Raw genomic sequence first — 18,808 nt, forward strand, 5'->3', positions numbered from 1 at the left:
CGAAGGACAGAGCCCATTCTAATTCTGCGAGGCTCGGGATCTGGCTTCCACATTTTCCAGATTTCCTTCGGCCTAGCCAGTAGCCCCGCCCCCAGCCGGGCGCTCCTCCCACGAGCCCCGGCCCCGCGCGCCCCGCCCCTCGCGCGCACGCGTCGCCCCGGCCCCGCCCCTCGCGCGCACGCGACACCCCGGCCCCGCCCCCCGCGCTCCTCCTCCTCGGCCGCGGCTGCGCCCTGCTCTGCGACGGCAAGATGGCGGCGCAACTGCAGGAGGCGGCGGCCGGTGCTCCGCTGGCGGGACCCGCGGCGGAGGCCGACCCCCTGGGCCGCTTCACGTGTCCCGTGTGCTTGGAGGTGTACGAGAAGCCGGTGCAAGTGCCCTGCGGACACGTGTAAGCGCGGTCGGGCCTGGTCGGGGGGCGCGGGGCTGAGAGGGAGCGGGGCGGAGGGGCGAGGCCCGGCGGGGAGGGGCCCGGCGCGGGAGCGAGAGGACCGGCCTGACGCGGCGTCCCCGCGGGGCCGTCCGGGCTCCGGAGGCCCGCGGAAGGCGGCCGCCCCGGGCTGGCGTCGAGCGCCTGCGGTGTCCCGGGCGGCCTGTCAGGCCCCTTCCCCCGCGTGGCGGCGGGCTGCCGTCTGCCGCGGAGAGCCGCGGGCCCCTCTGGGGGTCTGCATCCCCTGAGGTCGGGGGCGTGCGGCGGCACGCGTCCGGCGCTCCGGGTAGTCTAACGGGCGCTGGAGTTGGAGAACGCCGGCGGGCCTGGAGGGACAAAAGGGAAGTCCGGGGAGGACCTGAGCGGCCCCCCCGGGACTGTGGTCGCGGCTGGAGCGGGCGGATCGGGGGTGTAGCCTTCCTGCTTGCTGCGGACGAGGTGTGCGTCGTGCCCTTTGAGGGGACGCCTTCGCGGCCTGCGTTTTGCGGATGGGCCGGCCGCGACGACTAAGGAGACGGGGGTGAACGCGTCCGGCACAGGTCCTGGGCCGGCGTGGGTGCTCTGAGCTTGGCCGGATTGGAGTCTAAGCCTCACTCCATGGGACACACACACACACCTGAGTTGAGGGAACTGTGGAAAGTCGCCGCCTGCTTCTTGCCGCTTGGAGTCGGCTTTTGCTCTTTGGCCTCGCTCAGTGCTTATCATGGCATCGCCTTGGCATTGGCCTTTGGACCCCTTTTACTGGTCACTGGGCGGTACAGGCACCTGTTGGGCCTCCCGGGCATTATTTTTGCAGCAGTCCCGCAGGGGAAGGGGGTTGGCAGACGTCTTGCAGGCCAGGGAACTGCGGCTGGTTTAGGCCGGGCCCACCCTGGTCTCACTCCTCCCAGGTGGACTGCACGCATCTGTTTGCCAGCCCAGAGAACACTTGGCACCTTGGCAAGGGCTCCTAGGCGCACCGACTGCTTTTTTGCGTCTTCAAGTACACCGAGCTGTTTCTGGCCTCAGGCTGTTCCTGCTCGCAGTTCAGTTAGCCTGGAACTCTTCCCCCCCCATCTGCACCCCCCGCGCCCCTACCCCAGATCCTTCTCAGACTCAAGTCCCAGTTTAAGTGACCTCCCTATCACCATCCCCGTTTACGTTACCTCTCTGCTTCTCTCCTGGGGCTTCCTCTTTCCTTGCTCAGAGCAAAACTTAGGGATCATGAGGGCAGCGGCCGTATCTGTTTTGCCCCTCTCTATATCCCCAGTGCCCAGCACAGTTTCTGAGCATCCATCTTCCCATCTTATAGTCAACCCACTAAAATATTTGTGTGCCCGCCTCGTGCCAAAATCGTGGGGCGTAGTAAGAAACACCTCTGCCCTCAGAGTTCACAAGCCAGTGGATTGATAAGAAGTAAGTACTAACAGATGTTCCAACTACTGTGAAAATTCGTTGTGCGGTCGGAGGGTGTTTTAAGGGTCAAACCGGGGCGGGGTGTGTGATCAGGTAATGGGTGAATGACCCAAAAAGTCAGTGAGGGAAGCAAACTTGGTGAGAGTGGAAGTGAGTCTAGTTAGCTTCCTCATTGAGTCCTCTTTTCCTTGGATCAGCCCTCCTTATTACATTTAGCTAATCTTGGATTAATTCAGTGGGTTTCATTTACAGTCAACATTTTTAAAGAGACTTGACCCAGCACAATTTACCAACCGAAGAGCAAGAAAATTTGAGGTTTCCTTGAGCCAGGCGAACCTTTCCTAGGTCAGAGGTCAAGGGGCAGTACTAGGATTCAAACCTTGGCTTTTTGCTATACTCACCATACTAGTTGCGCTTGTTCATTAGTTCACTGCTGATTGAAGACAGATGGATGCACCTGTGAGGGCAGCGCAGGTCTCCCTTAGCTCCAGCCAGGTGCTTTTTGCTCTGCCAAGGTGATTTTTGCTAACATTTGTGCTTGAAAACTTGAACATCACTGAAGCTGTGGCTGGGGTATAGGGTTTTTAGAAAATATTTCAAGCCCTGAATGACTGTAACCTTCTCCAATCTAGTGGAATACAGCTGGAGAAGGGCAGGTGGCTGGGTGCCCAAGAGAAGGGACTTTCTCCATAGCACAGTAACAGGAAAGGTTGCATCCAGAAGGCTGAACTAGAAAAAGGCCCGTTAAGGAAATGGAAACTGAAAGCCAGCCCAAGATGTAAGGACCGTTTCAAAGCAGGCTCACTTGTTGGGCATGACTCAGGCACAGAGTGGCCCACAAATGTTTGATTGATGAGCTGTATCTGGGTGTGTGCCTGAAGGGAGGCTGCGAGTTACTTTTATCTGCAAGCTGGGTTTGGTTTTTTTATGCTCTCTGGGACCCTCTGTGCTCTCTTGAGTTTATCTTGTGATCTGCCCTTGAGAAGAAGTACAGTAAGTGATAGCCACAAGGCCTGTCTGCTTCTCCAACCTCATCGCCTACCCTCTACCCTCTCGCTGTGGTCTACATGATGACCCCGACAGCCTTCCTTTCTGCCTTTCCGACCCCGCTTTGCACTTGGTGTCATCTCTGCGTGGAACTCTTTGCATCCAGGTCTGTGTGGTTCTCTCCTTGAAGTTAGGTCTCAGCTCAGATATCACCTTCTTGAAGAAGCTTCCTATGATCGACAAAGAGAGCTCATCTCTTTGCTTCACTTCATTTCCTTCCTATACTTCATCACTATCTGAAATTCACACTTGTGTTTTTCTCCACCCTTGAGTATGCGCGCCATGAGGACAGAGGCTTTGTTTAGCTCACTGCTGTGCCCTGAGTGGTGAGTCAGTAGAACCCCACCTTCTCCCAGCCTGGTCTAGAATTTTGCCTAGCAGCATTACCATCTAGCTTAATGACAAAGAGGAATAAAATTCTTAGAAACCCTAAAAAACTGTCAAATGTGCAGATTACCTCTGATTGTGTCTCCTGAATTCTTCCTGGCGGATTTGGTTATCCTGCCGTAAGTCTGTCCGGGTGGGTATGCGGCCGGGCTCTTCCCATGCCTTGTTATCCCTTCTTTCTGTGCACCTTATCCCAGCAGCACCACCTGCCCAGGCTTCAGGAGAGAACTCAGTCGTCCCTGACTTTCCTTCTTTTCTTCTCCAAATTCAGTAAGTGCTCAAGTCCTGCGGAGGCCGCCTCAGAACCATTTCCTGAATTTGTTTCTGTCGCCTTAGTCAGGCCCTCACAATCCCTTGCCTTTAGCCATCTGTTTGGTTTCTACTTCAAGTCTCTTCTCATCTTTCCTCACCTAAAAAAATAATTAAAAGCCCACAACTCTCTTGTCCATGATCACCCCAGAGCCATTTTCCTAAAACTTGGCTTTGGTCTCGTTGATACGTTGCTTTGAACATCTGGGTCCCTGCTGCTTATGAGGAAAAGTGTTACACTTCTTCCTCAGATGCATCATGAATTTTTGAGTCTGAGGGCCTGGAATGGTTTTCATTTCCTCTGCCTGCTGACCTCTTTCTTTTAAGGCTCTTTTGTGGATGCTGCCTCTAGTCTTAGCAGCCTAGTTGCTCATGTCTTTGTGTTCCCATTCTGCTTTGCATTCACTTCTAATGGTAGCAGCTCCTGTTTGCGGTGCATTTCACGTGTGCTAGACATTGTATTTGTGGGCTGCTGTACATATTCCATCCTTCCTACGATCCTAGAGGTATGTGCTACCATCTCCATTTCACAGAGGAGAAACCGAGATTTAGGAAACCCCACCGAGACCCATCAGTGGCAAAGGCGAAGGTTGGAAGGCTGCACCATGACACCTTTCAGTGTGTGTCATGGCACTTCGTGTTTGTTTCTCTTGCTGGGCCTGTGTGCTCTTTGCCCGGCAACCCCCGGTGCTGTTTTTCTGGCCTAGGAGGACTCAGTATTTGAATTGGGGGTAGGGAGCAAGATGTTTTTAATCCATTATTCATTGCTGTCTTTTGAAAAGTGTATCCATTTTTGTTGTCTTGTCTCCACAATGCATGATGCAGGTTCTCTGTATGTCTTGTTCTAGCTTTTGCTCTGCATGCCTGCAGGAATGTCTGAAGCCGAAGAAGCCTGTCTGTGGGGTGTGTCGCAGCCCTCTGGCGCCTGGCGTCCCAGCCGTGGAGCTCGAGCGGCAGATTGAGAGCACAGAGACTTCTTGCCATGGCTGCCGTAAAAATGTATGTGGAAGTAAAACGAAGAGTCAGTGTCTTTGTGATGAGCCGGGGTAAAACGTCAAGCTGTTGCCACGTTGTTTCTGAAGTGAGAGCATGACTAGGTGACTAACAGCATGTGTGCATGCCAGTTATCTGTGGCAATGGCTGTGCTGTTTCGTTTTGGTAAACTTATTGGGTTTTTTTTTTAAGAATTGGTTTAGGATATTACATATGTTAACTTTGAAAGCCATAGAAATCAGTTAGCCCAGGTTTTTCCTATAAAACACCCCCATCTTTCCAAAGCATTATGCACAATTTTAATTAGAATATAATGACAATGATATTTCTTAATTGTTTAAAATATAAAATGAAGTCAATGACACAAAGTTATCTGCTGCAATGAGTTAGAGGGGGAATTTTATGATCTATCTCATTTAGGTACAAAATTTAATTGTTCGCCTTTTTAGCACTTGATAGGGAGGACTGATGATACAAAGGTCAAATATGAAGTCATTTGATTATAATAGCAATATCTAACATTTGACATGCCTCCATGCTCTTTTGTATAATCATGTTAGAGTCAAGTATATTTACTTTAATGCCTGTTATAACTGCAGAGAAGAAATACTATTGTCTTATTTTCCAAGAGATATACGTAGCCTAATTGGCTTTAAAATTATTATGATTGTTAATTCCAGGCAATACAAAAATATAAAATAATGTAGGCTTGTTCCCCACTCCAGAGGTTACCTCTTTAAAAGTGGTTCAATTTAGAAGGCTGCAAAACATTTTCTGCCCTTTGACAAACACAGATGTAGGATTTTTACAAACACAAATGTAGGATTTTTTACGAAACAGGATGTATCATACTGTAATATATATTTATACAACTTCTTTTCACTTAGTGACTTATTGGACAGCCTTGCATGTCAATTTCATTACTTTAACACCTTGATATGGGAGCCAAAGAGCGGATACACCTTAGCACCTCCTTCCTTTCAGAGCGGATTCGTGCTGGGGTGGACAGTGGCTGCAGTTCTGAATAGGGCCATTTCCCATCCCTTCTAATTGTGAGCTCTTTGATTGACAGCTTGAAGTCAGTTCTTTAGCTGGAAGTAAGACAGAAAGAAGCATCAGGGAAAGCCAGAGCTCAAATGTTGAAACTTTTTGTTTTTTTCTTGCAGTTTTCTTTAACTTGGAAACTCAAGATACTAAAATAAATTTCCTGTTACCTTCATCTTTCTTTATGTGTGCATCATGGGTTTTTTGACTTTTTTCTGTATACTTTTCATTTCCTCCATTTTAAAGATTAGCGATTGTATCATATTATACCTCCAGGTATATTATACTTCCAAAAATGTTTATCTTCCCTTTACCTCCCCCTTTTCTTCATTCCTTACACTTTTCTTTCTTTTTAGAACACCTGTGATGAAGCACTATTCTCTGGGTTTTCTTTTCTCTTTCCTTCTTGCGAAGACTAGATTTTATGGGAGAAATAGAATTCAGATTTCAGGTTTTTTTAAGATCATTTATCATGGTCTGGCAGTTTGTACTTTTAACTAGGATTACTAGCCTTTGTCCTTTTTACATAAACGATCCTGTTTCTCTGCTGCACATAATGGAGTGTGGTTCTTGGCTTGCTGTGAGGAGACTAATTTAAGTGCTAGTGTGGAAAACTCGGAAACTTCACTGGGTTTGGGATGTGTCTGTGAGCAGAGAGCACGTTGTGAAGGAAACACGCCTCCAGGAGAGTCACTTTAGAGTGGAAGCAGGTCACCTAGTTTGATCACGTGAAACGTCATTGTTGGTATTCACAGAAACCCTTCAGCCACCTGAGCACAGCCAGGAGTCTGGGGGTGTTTGCCAGGGTGTTGTGGGTCTAGTGGTCTTCTTGCCCTTGCTTTGGGACTGTGGTGGACCTGGTACAGGGTCCTGACTAACCTGTGGGCTCTGATTCTTCCGTCTAAGTTCTTCCTATCCAAGATCCGGGCCCACGTGGCTACTTGTTCCAAATACCAGAATTACATCATGGAAGGTGTGAAGGCCACCACCAAGGATGCATCCCTTCAGCCAAGGTAAATGACTCAGTCACTCCCTTAGGTGGAGGCCATCTTTTGCTACAAAGACATTGGCCACTTTGCATGTCCAAGGGTCTAGTTGTACGAGTTTTGGAAGGTGGAGGTGTAATTGTTACGCTGGCTAAGGCTGATGTCAGTTTTTGTTGGGGGGTGTAGAGAAGGACTGTCTGATGTTCATTTCAAATACTAGCCATGCTGTGTTTTCAGAAGAGTTGACTTGCTTCTAAAGTGATCATCAGAATCGCTGTCGTAACACGTCTGGTAACTTTGCTCCTTTTTGGGGCTACAGTGGTTGAAGTTGTGTGGAAAGGTGCTCACAGAGCGGTTTCTTTTTTTTTCCTGCCTTTCATCTTCCAGGAATGTCCCCAACCGTTATACCTTTCCTTGCCCTTACTGTCCTGAAAAGAACTTTGATCAAGAAGGACTTGTGGAACACTGCAAGTTGTCCCATAGCACGGATACCAAATCTGTGGTAAGAGTAACTTTTTTTTTTTTTTTTTTTTACTTTTTATGGAAAAAAAGTCAAACTTACAGAAAAATTACAGAATCAGTAGAGTGAACTGCTATGTACTGTTTACCTAGATTCACAGATTAATAGCACTTTACTGTATTTGCTTAACCATACTCTCTATATACATATTTTTTGCTAACCATTCAAGAGTAAGTTACAGATTTCATGACCCTTTGCCCCTGAATATTTCAGCTTATATCTCCTAAGAGTAGTTTACATTCTTGCAAAACCACATTTTTTGTGTTTAATTGTCACACTCAGGAAACATAACATTGATAGAATCTAATAGCTAATGTGGAATTGATGTTTAAATCTTAACCATTGTAGTGTCCTTCATAGCAGTCTTCCCCTGCCCCACATCCTGGGTCTGTGTATTACATTTCGTTGTCATGTCTCTTTGGTCCTCAGCCTTTCTTTGTCTTTCATGACCTTGACATTTTTTTTGCTGGGAAATATTCGTGCTGAGTAACACCTGTTGCCAATCTTCCCTTTTCTTTTCTTTTCTTTTTATTCCCCCCACCCTAAAGCCCCAGTGCGTGGTTGTAGATTCTAGTTGTAGGTCCTTCTAGTTCTTCTATGCGAGCCACCGCCACCGTGTGGCTACTGACAGATGAGCGGTGAGGTTCCATGCCCAGGATGAAAACCTGGGCTGCTGAAGGGGAGCACCCCTAACTTTAACCACTAGGCCGTCGGGGCTGGCTCGTGACCTTGACGTTTTTAGCGAGGACAGGCCAGTTGTTTTGTGGAGTGTCCTTGCATCTGAGTTTGTCTGTTTCTTCATGATTAGATACTGGGATGCTCTGTAAGCAGCGTGTCCTCCGGGTGCCACGTTAAGGGTCATATGAAGTCTTTTGGCCCTGTTTTTGGTAACGTTAACTTGGATCCCTTGGTGTCCACGTGTAGTTTCTTTTTTGAAAAAAGTGTTTGGGGGCCGGCCCAGTGGTCGAGTGCTTAAGTTCGTGCACTCTGCTTCAGTGGCCCAGGGTTTTGCTGGTTCAAATTCTAGGCATGGACGTGGCACCGCTCATCAAGCCTGAGGCGGCGTCCCGCATCCCACAACCCACAACTAGAAGGACCCACAACTAAAAATACACAGCTATGCACCAGGGGGCTTTGGGGAGAAAAAGGAAAAATAAAAATCTTAAAAAAAAAAAATGTTTGAATTTGGTCTCTGTCAGCAGAGCTCCCCTCTGCTTCCTTCCCTCTTGATGTCATTAACAGACTAGGTCTTAACCCAGCTTCCATGCAGTTTTCCTTCAGTTTTCCCATTTGTCTCAGACTGCTTCCCTTGAACCGTATACCTAGTTTTCTGGGCAGCCTTCAGCTCCATTGCTCTAAGAGGTTGTATGCAGACTTCAGACTTTGCGTGAGGTTTTGCTGGAATTAGGCCTGGTAGTATTCTTTATTTCTCTCTCCTAAATCTTAAGGTATAGCTGGCCTATTCGAAAATACCTTGAATCTTCTCTTGACTTTTTGAACTCTTTGCCAAGACCAAATTTTGGTCACTACAGCCACTGTAACACTGGGCTCCCTGGGCTCTGAATGCTGAGCTGCTGCAGCGTCCACAGACGAGTCCCCTCTGTCTGCTTTCCCCAACTCCCCACGCTAAGGGCCTGGGCCGGCGGGGCCCGTTGTGGGCCCCATTATCAGCCGGACGGTGTGCTCCTAGGCACGCAGGCTCTTCAGGTTCTTCTGGGCACTCGGTTTGCCTTCAGTTCCTGGTGTGAACTGTCTCCATCCTTTCCACAGATCACCCTGAATCTTGCTTTTAGCCGAGTTAAAAGTATCAGGTCTGCGTTCCTCTCTTCTCTCTTCCTTATTCTTTCTCAAGAGCTGTCTGATCTACATCTGAGGTCAGAGACTGGCAGCCTATGGGATATCTCTGGCCCATACATATTTTAATTTCCCTAGCCTTTAAAAATCAGAAGATTTCTCAGTCCTTTTTTTTTCTTCTTTTTGATGAGGAAGATTGGCCCTGAGCTAACATCTGTTGCCACTCTTCCTCGTTTTGCTTGAGGAAGATTGTTGCTGAGCTAATAACAACAATTGCTGTGGCAGTCTTCCTCTGTTTTTTTGTATGTGGGATGCTACCACAGCATGGCTTGGTGAGTGTGGGTCTGTGCCCAGGATCTGAGCCCACGAACCCCCGGCCCATGAAGTGGAGTATGTGAACTTAACCACTATGCCCCCGGGCTGGCCCAGATTTCTCAGTCTTGATACTCTACTTTGGAGAAATTAGAAGTTCTGACAAGCATCATGAATGTTGCTTTTTTTGTCCCTCTTTTTATGGAAATGACCATGTAGTCTACACACTGTAATAACCAATGTTTTGGGCATCTGCTCCATATCAGTACATGTAAATCTGCTTCTTTTTTAATGAGCTTCACAGTTTGCCCTTACTTGACTGTGCCATGATTTAACTGGTCCGTTATTGAGGAGCATCAGGTTAGTCCCAGACACTATCAGGACATTGGATTCAGGACTGGATATAAAATGCTACTAAAGAATTATTGTATTTGTATTTGTAAAGGGCAATACCTGTTTTTAGGACTGTACTGAGATAGTTGGGTCTTATTTTCGAATGCTTCCCTTTTCTGCTGAAATGAGTATGCCAGGCTTAAATCTAGGTGTTGGGGTAACAGATGGTTCATCAAACTATTAGCTACTTTTTTGTAGTTTTGAAGTTTTAAAAGGCTGCCATGAATTTTAACACGTCTTTGCCTAAGTTTATATATCTATAAAATAAAGTCTTAGATGTGGATTAATTTGGTCAAAGCTTAAGCGCACTCATGGTTTTGATAGATACTGCTAAACTATTCTGCAGTTTCTGGTCCCGCAAGCTAGTTTTCTCCATTTCCCCCTTCGGCTTCCTGAAATCCCTCTGATTATTTTGTCTGTGGCGGAGCCTCTCTTCCTGCAGCCCTGGCCCTATCTTCTGTCTCCCCTCCTTCTGCAGAGCTCCCTAACTGTTAGTGTCTCAGCCCTTCCCTTTGGGGGCACCTCCTCCTCAGGCTCTGGTCCTGACCTGTGCTCCAGCTGCCTGCCTAACTCTTCCACCCGGCGTCCTCTGCCCTTTGTTCACAAGAGTGATATTTTGCCAGCCCCCTTTGTCACCCTGTCTTCCTTGTAAATAGTGAGGGTTCATCTCCAAGCGAGACCATTTATGTCTACTGCTTCCCCCTGCCCCAGCTCCTCTCTGCCCATCTCTGAATTTTCCATTCCAGCCAGGCTGATTTTCTGGCCATTTGCCTATAAGGCTGTCTCCGTGCTTCTGCCTCTCTTCTGGAACACCTTTCACGTTCTTTGTCTTTCTAAATACCTCCCAGTCTTCAAAGCCCAAATCAGCCTCTTGTATGAGGACTTTTCAGCTTGAGCTCCCTCATCTGGGCATTTACTTTGTAAAAATAGCACATAAGGCTAGTTTTACTTCCTTGGAACCTTGCTCATCTGTCATTTCCTTGGTTTTCTTTGTGCTTTTGGATCATTTTCTGTGCTGGGTTGGAAGCCGTAACCTAGACCCCCACTGGGCTGACACGTTGTTCTGACCACAGCAGAGGATCAGATAAGGGTGGTACCATGGCTTAAGCCTTTACCCACCCTGCGTGTCGTTTCACTTGAGTAGGAGACTGGCGGTGTTTTCTGGGATGTGAGTGTGCCCATGAAGGAGTGACCAGGCCCTGGACTAGTGTGTCAGGAAAGCTGTCCTGGAAGAAAGGAGGCCAGACACAGGCCACAGAGGGCTAACGTCAGCTCAGACGTCAGGTGCCTAAGACCACGCTTCTTTGTTGAAAGGTCTGTCCAATATGTGCCTCGATGCCCTGGGGAGACCCCAACTATCGGAGCGCCAACTTCATAGAGCACATCCAGCGCCGGCACCAGTTTTCTTACGACACTTTTGTGGTGAGTTTGGAGCCCAGGCTCTGCTCCCTCCCCTGAGGGAGCAGCGCGCCTACCCCTCTTCTCTAACCTGGAGAACTGTGGGCCCTGTTGTTGAGTCTTTGACATGACGACTTGCTAGAACGGCGGCTGTGCGGGGTGCACCCCAGAGCCTTCGGGGTGTGGTGGTTAGGAAGATGAACTGGCCAGTCATTAGACTGAGACAGAGCGAAAGCTTGCTCCTGTTTGTTTTTTCCAAGATTTTTGCCCACACTCCTTTGTTATATGTAGTTTCTATCTGTTAGAGAACCTGGTTTGGGATCCTTAAGCTCAGGTCCCCACAGGGAGCAGGCAGGTAATGGAAATGGTCCTCATAAGGATTTGCAGGCTGCACGGTGTATGGCTCATGTTATGCTGCCGTCAACTCCATCCGATTGTGGTCATGGGGAGATACAGGCCCTATGTTACTATTCCCTCCACCCCCTCCAACCCCAAGATGCTGGAAATGCAGAATTTCATATGAAGTGTCACGTATTTGTTTTGTTTTTTGTTTTTTGTTTTTTTTTAAGATTTTATTTTTCCTTTTTCTCCCCAAAGCCCCCCGGTACATAGTTGTATATTCTTCGTTGTGGGTCCTTCTAGTTGTGGCATGTGGGATGCTGCCTCAGCGTGGTTTGATGAGCAGTGCCATGTCCGCGCCCAGGATTCGAACCAACGAAACACTGGGCCGCCTGCAGCGGAGCGCGCGAACTTAACCACTCGGCCACGGGGCCAGCCCCCACATATTTGTTTTTTAAAGTACTTTAGGTCAAACAAAACACATCCACTAGCCAAGTGTGGCCATCAGGTTTGTGTCCTTTCCCTAGAGCCGAGTGGTTTTGACGGGGCACACTCTTGTCTTAGCATTATAGTGATAGATAAATGTGGCCAACGGCTTGAAGTAAACCTTTTTTTATTTGCACATATAGGTGTGAAGGTAGGATTTTAGAGCAGTGTTCAGTCTCAGTGGCTGTATTTCAGGACCTGAGATGGAAAGTGTGACTCTTTCCTGAGTTGCCATAAAGAGTATTTATTCTCTGTCTAACAGAGTGTCTGAAACTCAGACTTCAGAATGACAGTCCTTGTTGTTAATGCTGTAAGGATGGATGAGATTCCCAGGTAGTGCCCAAATAGATGGTGTTGCCTCACTGAACTAAAAAGACTAGTTTCCCTACAGTGCACTCCAAGTTTGCGCACCTGGTCCGAGCCAGGCTCCATTCGGGTGTCTCTGGTCCTCACCATCCCTGTCTGATGGAGCCATCGTTAGTTCCATCGTCAGGATGAGGCAGCAGAGCACGGACAGATCAGGCAATTTCCCAACGTTACCTGGCCGGCATCGCCAACCATGGAGCTGGGAGCTGGCCCCTGGCAGCCCTCTCCAGAGCCCCCCACTCGGCTGGCCCTGCTCCTCCTCCTGAAAGTGAGTCTTTGCAGCTGCGGACCGTTGCTGAGGCTGAGTGTCTGTGTTCTGCCCTTAGGATTACGATGTGGACGAAGAGGACATGATGAACCAGGTGTTGCAGCGCTCCATCATAGATCAGTGAGCAGCCTCTGCCGTCCGCTCGTGCTCCAGGGCTTCCGTTACATGTTGGCGTGAAGCGTGTGACTCTCACACCTTCAGTGTACAGCAGACCTGGAAGTGAGTGTGGTATTAGATAGGGTCACTTCCAACAGGGAGCAGGTCCCCAGATCAGAGCCCTCCTCTCCTTTGGGCTCTTCTCCTCCTGTTAACCCTGTTTGTCATGTCTGGTCGTTTATGGCTCCTCCTCTGATAGAGAACCCAGCTTCTCCACCTGTCCTTGTTTCACACTTGTTCCTCCCGCCCGGTGTTCATCTCTCAGGTCCTCTCAGCCAGCCAGGACCTTTTTGGGTCGTGAATAGCACAAATGAGACAAGCGTCTCCTCTCCTTGTCCCTGAGGGGTGTGGGCTCTGGCAGTGGTGCCTCTGGCCAGCAGTGGGGCTCCGTCTGTGCTGGTGAAGTTCCTGGGAGCTGCTCCTTGGCAGCAGCTGCCAAAAGCCAGAGTTCCCTGCTGGGGACCATTTGAAAAGGCAGATTGGGGTGATTGTTTTGGGTTTAGCATGGTCCGATGCTGGAAGTTTTGATTAGTGATATTTTCCTACCACTCCTGCACACCCTTAGAATTAACTGGTTCAGTCTTAAATGCCTGCATGGTGCCTTTCTAGGATAAGGTGTAACCATATATTTTTAGTGAAAATAAATGTTTCTAGGTTAGAAAGGTTAAACTCCATTTATCCATAAGTGAGGGAGAAGGGTCGGCTTTGAGAGGTGGGAGGGCCATAGCTTTCTGGTTCAAATTTTCTGACTAATGAGGTATTTTTCAAGTGACTGGGTCATTTTTACCTCTCTGTTTGGGAGCTGCTTACATTCTTGTCCTTGAAGCACGAAAAGGAGTCCTCAGATGAAGAAGGAAGAGGTTCGGGGGTTCCAGTGGATCCTAGTTCTTTTATTTGGTAACTTAGCTTAAACTGAACGTTGCTTTTCTATCACGAGTGGTTTCCTTATGAAACTGGTTTCAGCTTGTCAATCAGTGTATGAAAACCTGCCTTCTAAAGCAGAGAGAGGCTGCAGGATACCCAGCGTCACAGCTTGCTGTCTCTTCTGACGAGACACACTGTTCAGAAGCCACCTCACGTCTCCTGGCAGCACTTGTTAATAGAAGCGCTGTCTGCCGGAAACTTGCTTTGGTAACAGCTCGCGAAGCTTGAGGGTCAGCATGTTTCATGAATTTTAATAAATACAAAGCTAAGTGCTGTCAGTCTAATCTGAGGGGCAGAACCTCTCAGCCACCAAAAGGCGTCTGGGTTTAAGTTTGTTTTTCATGTCAGACCTCTCTAGTCTGAATATGGAAGTTTTTTCTGGTCAGTGACTGAGGTTGCAAGTGAAAGAGGGCTTTAGGCCTGAGCACTGCTGCTGTGGGCCCTTCCCACCTGCCAGTAAGAGCTGCTGATGCCTGGTAACCAGCAAAGATGGGGCCCTTCTGGGGCAGAATAATTTTTTCTAATGTGCTGTTGCTTGAGAGGGCCCACATGTCAATGGTCAGCTTCTTTACTGTATTTTCTGGAAAAAGTTCACTCAGACCTCCCTGAATTGAGATCATCTCGGTCTAAGTTTAGAGGGAAATTTGGCAAAACCTTGATTTGAGGAAACTGATGAGAGCATGTCCGTCTCGCTGGTGGTACCAAGAAACTGATTTCCTTGTATTAAGTGCACTTCATGTATTTCTAATAAGATGACTTTCCAGAAAGTGAAATTTGTTATGTTCTGGCTTTTAAAAGGTGAGATATAAATAAATTTCATAATTTATCCAGCTGGTAAGCTATAAGGCCTGTTTTCATTAGCCACTGCTTGCTGAAGTTGGCCTGGGGAGCCTCCCGGAGGTAGTTGTGTGCTGAGGGGAAGCTATTCTCTCCCAAGTGCATCCCGCCTGGCTCTGCTCTCAGCTCTGACACTGCATCTGCTGGGCCTCCCCGGGCCCCTCCTCTCTGGAAAGTGCACACGACCCAACTTCTCACAGTTGGGAGCTCCCGTGACGTGGGAAGTGGCCACTCCACAAAACAAGGCTTTGGACACATGGCTTCAGCTCTGTGCAGATGACGCAGCAGTACCCTGTGACACGTGGAGAAAGGTTCCCCATTAAGATCTGAGGTCATGGCTGTGTCTAAGTCTGCGCTGTCCCACTGGCTGTGGGACGTCTGGCGGATACTTACCCTTTCTGAACCTGTGTTCCTATGATCAAATGGGGATAATTGTCTGGCTTCTAGTTTCTTTATGAAGTAGGTGGTATTTACTAATTATTAAATAGCTAGCATTTATTAATCCTTTGCTTATCAGTTTGTAATTATGTATTTGATTAATATGTGCCTAGCACAGTGCTAGCGCGTAATAGGTTCTTAGTAAATCCATATATGCCTGAATATAAGGAAATCGTTCATTTTTCTAATAAGGAAATTGAAAAACGTTTTTGGCCAAATTGAATGTAAGAGCTTTCTTTGCACCATTGCAGATGAAATACTCAAGTGTATACTTATTTTTAATTACTTGTACGTTTAGAACAAATGTAGAAATACTGCTTTCGTCTAGTCATACATTTCAAAGAACAGCTGCCTCTTAATGATGTTGGGATTCGAGAAGCAACGTGTGCCAAACCCTGGCACAGTGCCTGCCGCATTGTGGGTACTCGCTGTGGTGTTCAGCCACTGGGCTCATCTTCTGGGCTTCTCCATTCCGATCCTGATCTCAACCATGGGAACGTTAAACTTAATGTGGCCAAGACTGAGCCCTGCATCTCCACTTTGCTCTCCCCATGCCTCGCCCTCTTCTGAATTGTTCCCTCATGCTGTGGACAGCACCAGTAACTACCCGAGCTGGGAACCCACCTGTCCTCTTCCCCCGCATTTATACAGGTCACCTTTGCCTAAGCGTCAGTTAAGTCCTGGACTTGGGTTACACGTCAGGAAGTTGAAATTTGTGTTTCCTTAAGGTCTAACATTGCCCTCAGGGGCTGTCTTTGAAATCCCTTGTCATCCAAAACAGGGCAAGAAAAGGACATTTGAACTGAGACCTGAATGAAATGAGAGGACAAGCCTGCTGACCATGTTGGGGAAGAGCATTCCTTGCATAGGAACCAAGTTCAGGCGCTAAGGTGGGAGCCCGTGTGTTACACTTAGGGCACTGCAGTGCTGGGGAGGCCCGGGAGCAGGACCGAAGGAGATGGAGTGCCAGCGAGGGGTGTGGAGGGCAAACCCTGCAGCCTTGGAGGGCATGGCCTGGACTTGGGCTTTTCTCTAGGGGAAGCGGGAGCATGGAGCGTTCTGAGTGCCGTGATCCGGCTTAGGTTTAAATAGGATCCTTGTGGCTAGACGTGGAGAAGGAACTGTAGGGGGAAAGAGTGGGAGCAGAGACCAGAGGCGGCTGCAGGAAATCAGGCAAGAGAGTGCCGGGCTGAGACCGGGAGCAGCAGGGGGGGTGCTGAAGCGGTCTGATTCCGTCTCAGGTATTTTTTTAAAGGTGAGGTGTGAAAACAAGAAGAGTCAAGAACGGCACCAAGGTTTGGGGCCTGGATGGGCGGGTGGATGGAGTTGTCTTTCTGAACTGGAGGAAGACTCCAAGAGGACAGATGCAGGGATCAGGGATGTTTTAGGAATGGGTGCTTTGGGCTTGGGATGAGCCTTGAGTTCCAGCGTCAGATCCAGAAAGTGCCCGCTGTCAAGCTGCTCGGGGAGAGAGAATAGGATGTGCCTGGAACGGCGGTTCAATAAAACTCACTCTGAGGACACCACATACTCTTGTCAAATTTTGAAATGTATGACTAGACAAAATATTTCTACATTTGTTTTAAATATATAAGTAAGTAAAAATAAGTAGACATTTGAGTATTTCATCTGCAATGGTAAAAGCTCTCAATTCACTTTGGCCAAAAACCTTTTTTAATTACCTTGTCAGAAAAATGGACAACTTCCTTATATTCAGGCGTATGTGGTATTTACTAATCATGTATTATGTGCCAGAACTGTGCTTGGCACTAGGGAGTCCCACATTAATCACATATTTAGTTATAAACCAATAAGTGTTCATACTAAGGGATTAATAAAGGTGGCTATTTAATAAAGAGTAAATGCCTCCTACTTTATATGGAAGCCAGAAGCCCAAAGGCTTACGGTGGCATCTAGACCTTTTGTCCTTTCTCTGTCTGTGCCTTGCCCCTCCCTCTCCTGCGACTTTACTGTCGCCTGCTCCTGGCTCTTCCTGAACCGCGTTGGAGCTGGAGCAGCTGCTCCCACCTGTACCTGCTGGCCTGTAGCTCTCCTCCATGTTCATAGCCGGACATCTTGAGCTAATTGTCCTCGCACACTGCCTCAATTTCTCTTCGTTCCCAATTTTACTCCTCAAACTGCTCCAGCCTGCCCTCTGCACCCTCCCCCTCAGCACTGAAACTGAGCTCGTCACTAAAGACAAGATAGGCGTGTCTCTAAACCCAGCAGCTCCATCTTCAACATATTTAGTGCTTTTCACCCCTCCCTCCTTTGAGGAGCAGTTGCTTCTGTTGGCTTTTCTATTACGACACCATCCTGGTTTCTCTTCCCATTTCTCTACCATATTCCTGTTGCATTTCCTTGGCAGCTGCCACCTGCTCGTTCCCTTCCCGCAGCTGTTGGAATTCTTCAAGGTTCTGCCCTAGGCTCCTCCTGCTCACCCTACAACCCTCTCCCTGGGCAGACTCAGCCACTCATCACTCTTCCTTGGCTTTCATTACCATCTGTGTGCCGATGGGCCCAGGTCCTCAGTTCTAGACCAGACAGCTCTCTGGAACTCCCGGCCCATGGAGCCAGCTTCCTCATAGACCTGTCCACCGCACGACTGAAAGCCATTGTAAGTTCTGCATGGCTCACACTGAACTCCTCTTACTACCCATACCTTGTACTCGCTTCTTTTGCCCCCCAGGTAGTACCACCATCCTTCCAGTTGCTCAAGAATTCACCTGACATCATCTTTAACTCCTTTGTCCACCTCAACACCCATATGACCAAATTGTATTAATTTTAGCCCCGATATGACACATTTGTGTTTTCTCACCATTCCACCACCACCAGCATCTCAAAACCCATCATGGTCTCAGCTGAATTATTGCCGCAACTTTCCTTCTGGCCTCTCTCCAGGGCTTTGTAGCCAATGTCCAGTCCACCTTCCACTGAGCAGCCAGAAGGATCATACCCTTTAAAACCTTTCAAAGGCTCCAGTTCCCCTCATGTAAACTCACAGCGCCTTGCCGTGGCCCAGTGTGCCCTGCCCACTGCTGCCTCCCCACCTGCCCTCCTACCACTCGCTTCTGCACTGAGCTCCAAGCTCACGCGACTTCTTTCTGCACCTCGAGTGGGTCATGTCCCCCACTGTCCCTCTGAAATATCTAGTGCCCCCTACTCCCTGTCTTTGCCTCCCAATTTGGATGTCTAGATGGAATTTCATGTCTGATGTTCCTGTAGAAACTTCTAGTACTGATCAGGGCATTTGTTAAACTCATAGATAAATACCCCTACTAGACTATAAGTTCCCTGAGGTCAGGATTCTTATCTTGTTTACATCTGTAACCACATTGCCCAATATTCTAGTTGCCAGACAAAATACAGGACACCCAGTTATAGTGAATTTCAAAGAACACATAACTTTTTAGTATAAATATGTACCAAATATTGCATGAGAGTGTAATTTGCCCAAGTCAGGAAGTGAATGCCAGGAATAGTCATACAAGAAATTTTTTGTCTTTTGAGGCCAGCCCCGTGGGGTATTGGTTGACTTCAGCATGCTCTGTTTCAGCAGCCCAGTTTGCAGGTTCGGATCCCGGGCACAGACCTACACCACTCAGCCATACTGTAGCGGCAACCCACATACAAAGTAGAGGAAGGTTGGCACAGAGGTTAGCTCAGGACTAGTCTTCCTCAAGCAAAAAACGAGGAAGACTAGCAACAGATATTAGCTCAGGGCCAATCTTCCTCAGCAAAAAGGGAAAAAAGTCTTTGTTGACATTTACATGTAACTGGGAGTCTTGCATTTTTATTGGTTAAGTTGGGAAACCCTGCTCAATATATACTAGCAGAATACACGTTCTGAACATCGGCTATGTACCAGGCAACTCACACCTTCTGCTTAAATAATTATTTGTGCAGTTACTTGTTTTAATGTTTCTCTCCCATGCTCTTAAGGGCAAAGATTATGCCTGTTTTGTGCACCACTGCCCTCCATA

General features: G+C 48.1%; 1 protein-coding gene across 1 annotated transcript; it reads left to right on the top strand.

The window, feature by feature from the left end:
* The first annotated feature begins 185 nt into the window (after positions 1 to 185).
* Positions 186 to 14,377, top strand: RNF114 (ring finger protein 114). Its single transcript, XM_044747919.2, has 6 exons — positions 186 to 391; positions 4,417 to 4,567; positions 6,512 to 6,618; positions 6,979 to 7,093; positions 10,925 to 11,032; positions 12,526 to 14,377. The coding sequence occupies exons 1-6, from the start codon at positions 252 to 254 to the stop codon at positions 12,589 to 12,591; spliced, it is 687 nt and encodes a 228-aa protein (XP_044603854.1). The 5' UTR covers positions 186 to 251; the 3' UTR covers positions 12,592 to 14,377.
* Positions 14,378 to 18,808: the final 4,431 nt, after the last annotated feature.

This window comes from Equus asinus, chromosome 15 (assembly GCF_041296235.1).
Source record: "Equus asinus isolate D_3611 breed Donkey chromosome 15, EquAss-T2T_v2, whole genome shotgun sequence".
In the NCBI taxonomy this organism is placed as follows: domain Eukaryota; kingdom Metazoa; phylum Chordata; class Mammalia; order Perissodactyla; family Equidae; genus Equus; species Equus asinus.

Bases quoted from the DNA above. Each gene is read 5' to 3' on its own strand.
- RNF114 (XM_044747919.2), top strand. From the start codon at position 252: ATGGCGGCGCAACTGCAGGAGGCGGCGGCCGGTGCTCCGCTGGCGGGA. The intron at 392-4,416 runs GTAAGCGCGGTC...GTCTTGTTCTAG, and splicing joins CAAGTGCCCTGCGGACACGT to CTTTTGCTCTGCATGCCTGC. The intron at 7,094-10,924 runs GTAAGAGTAACT...CTTTGTTGAAAG, and splicing joins GCACGGATACCAAATCTGTG to GTCTGTCCAATATGTGCCTC.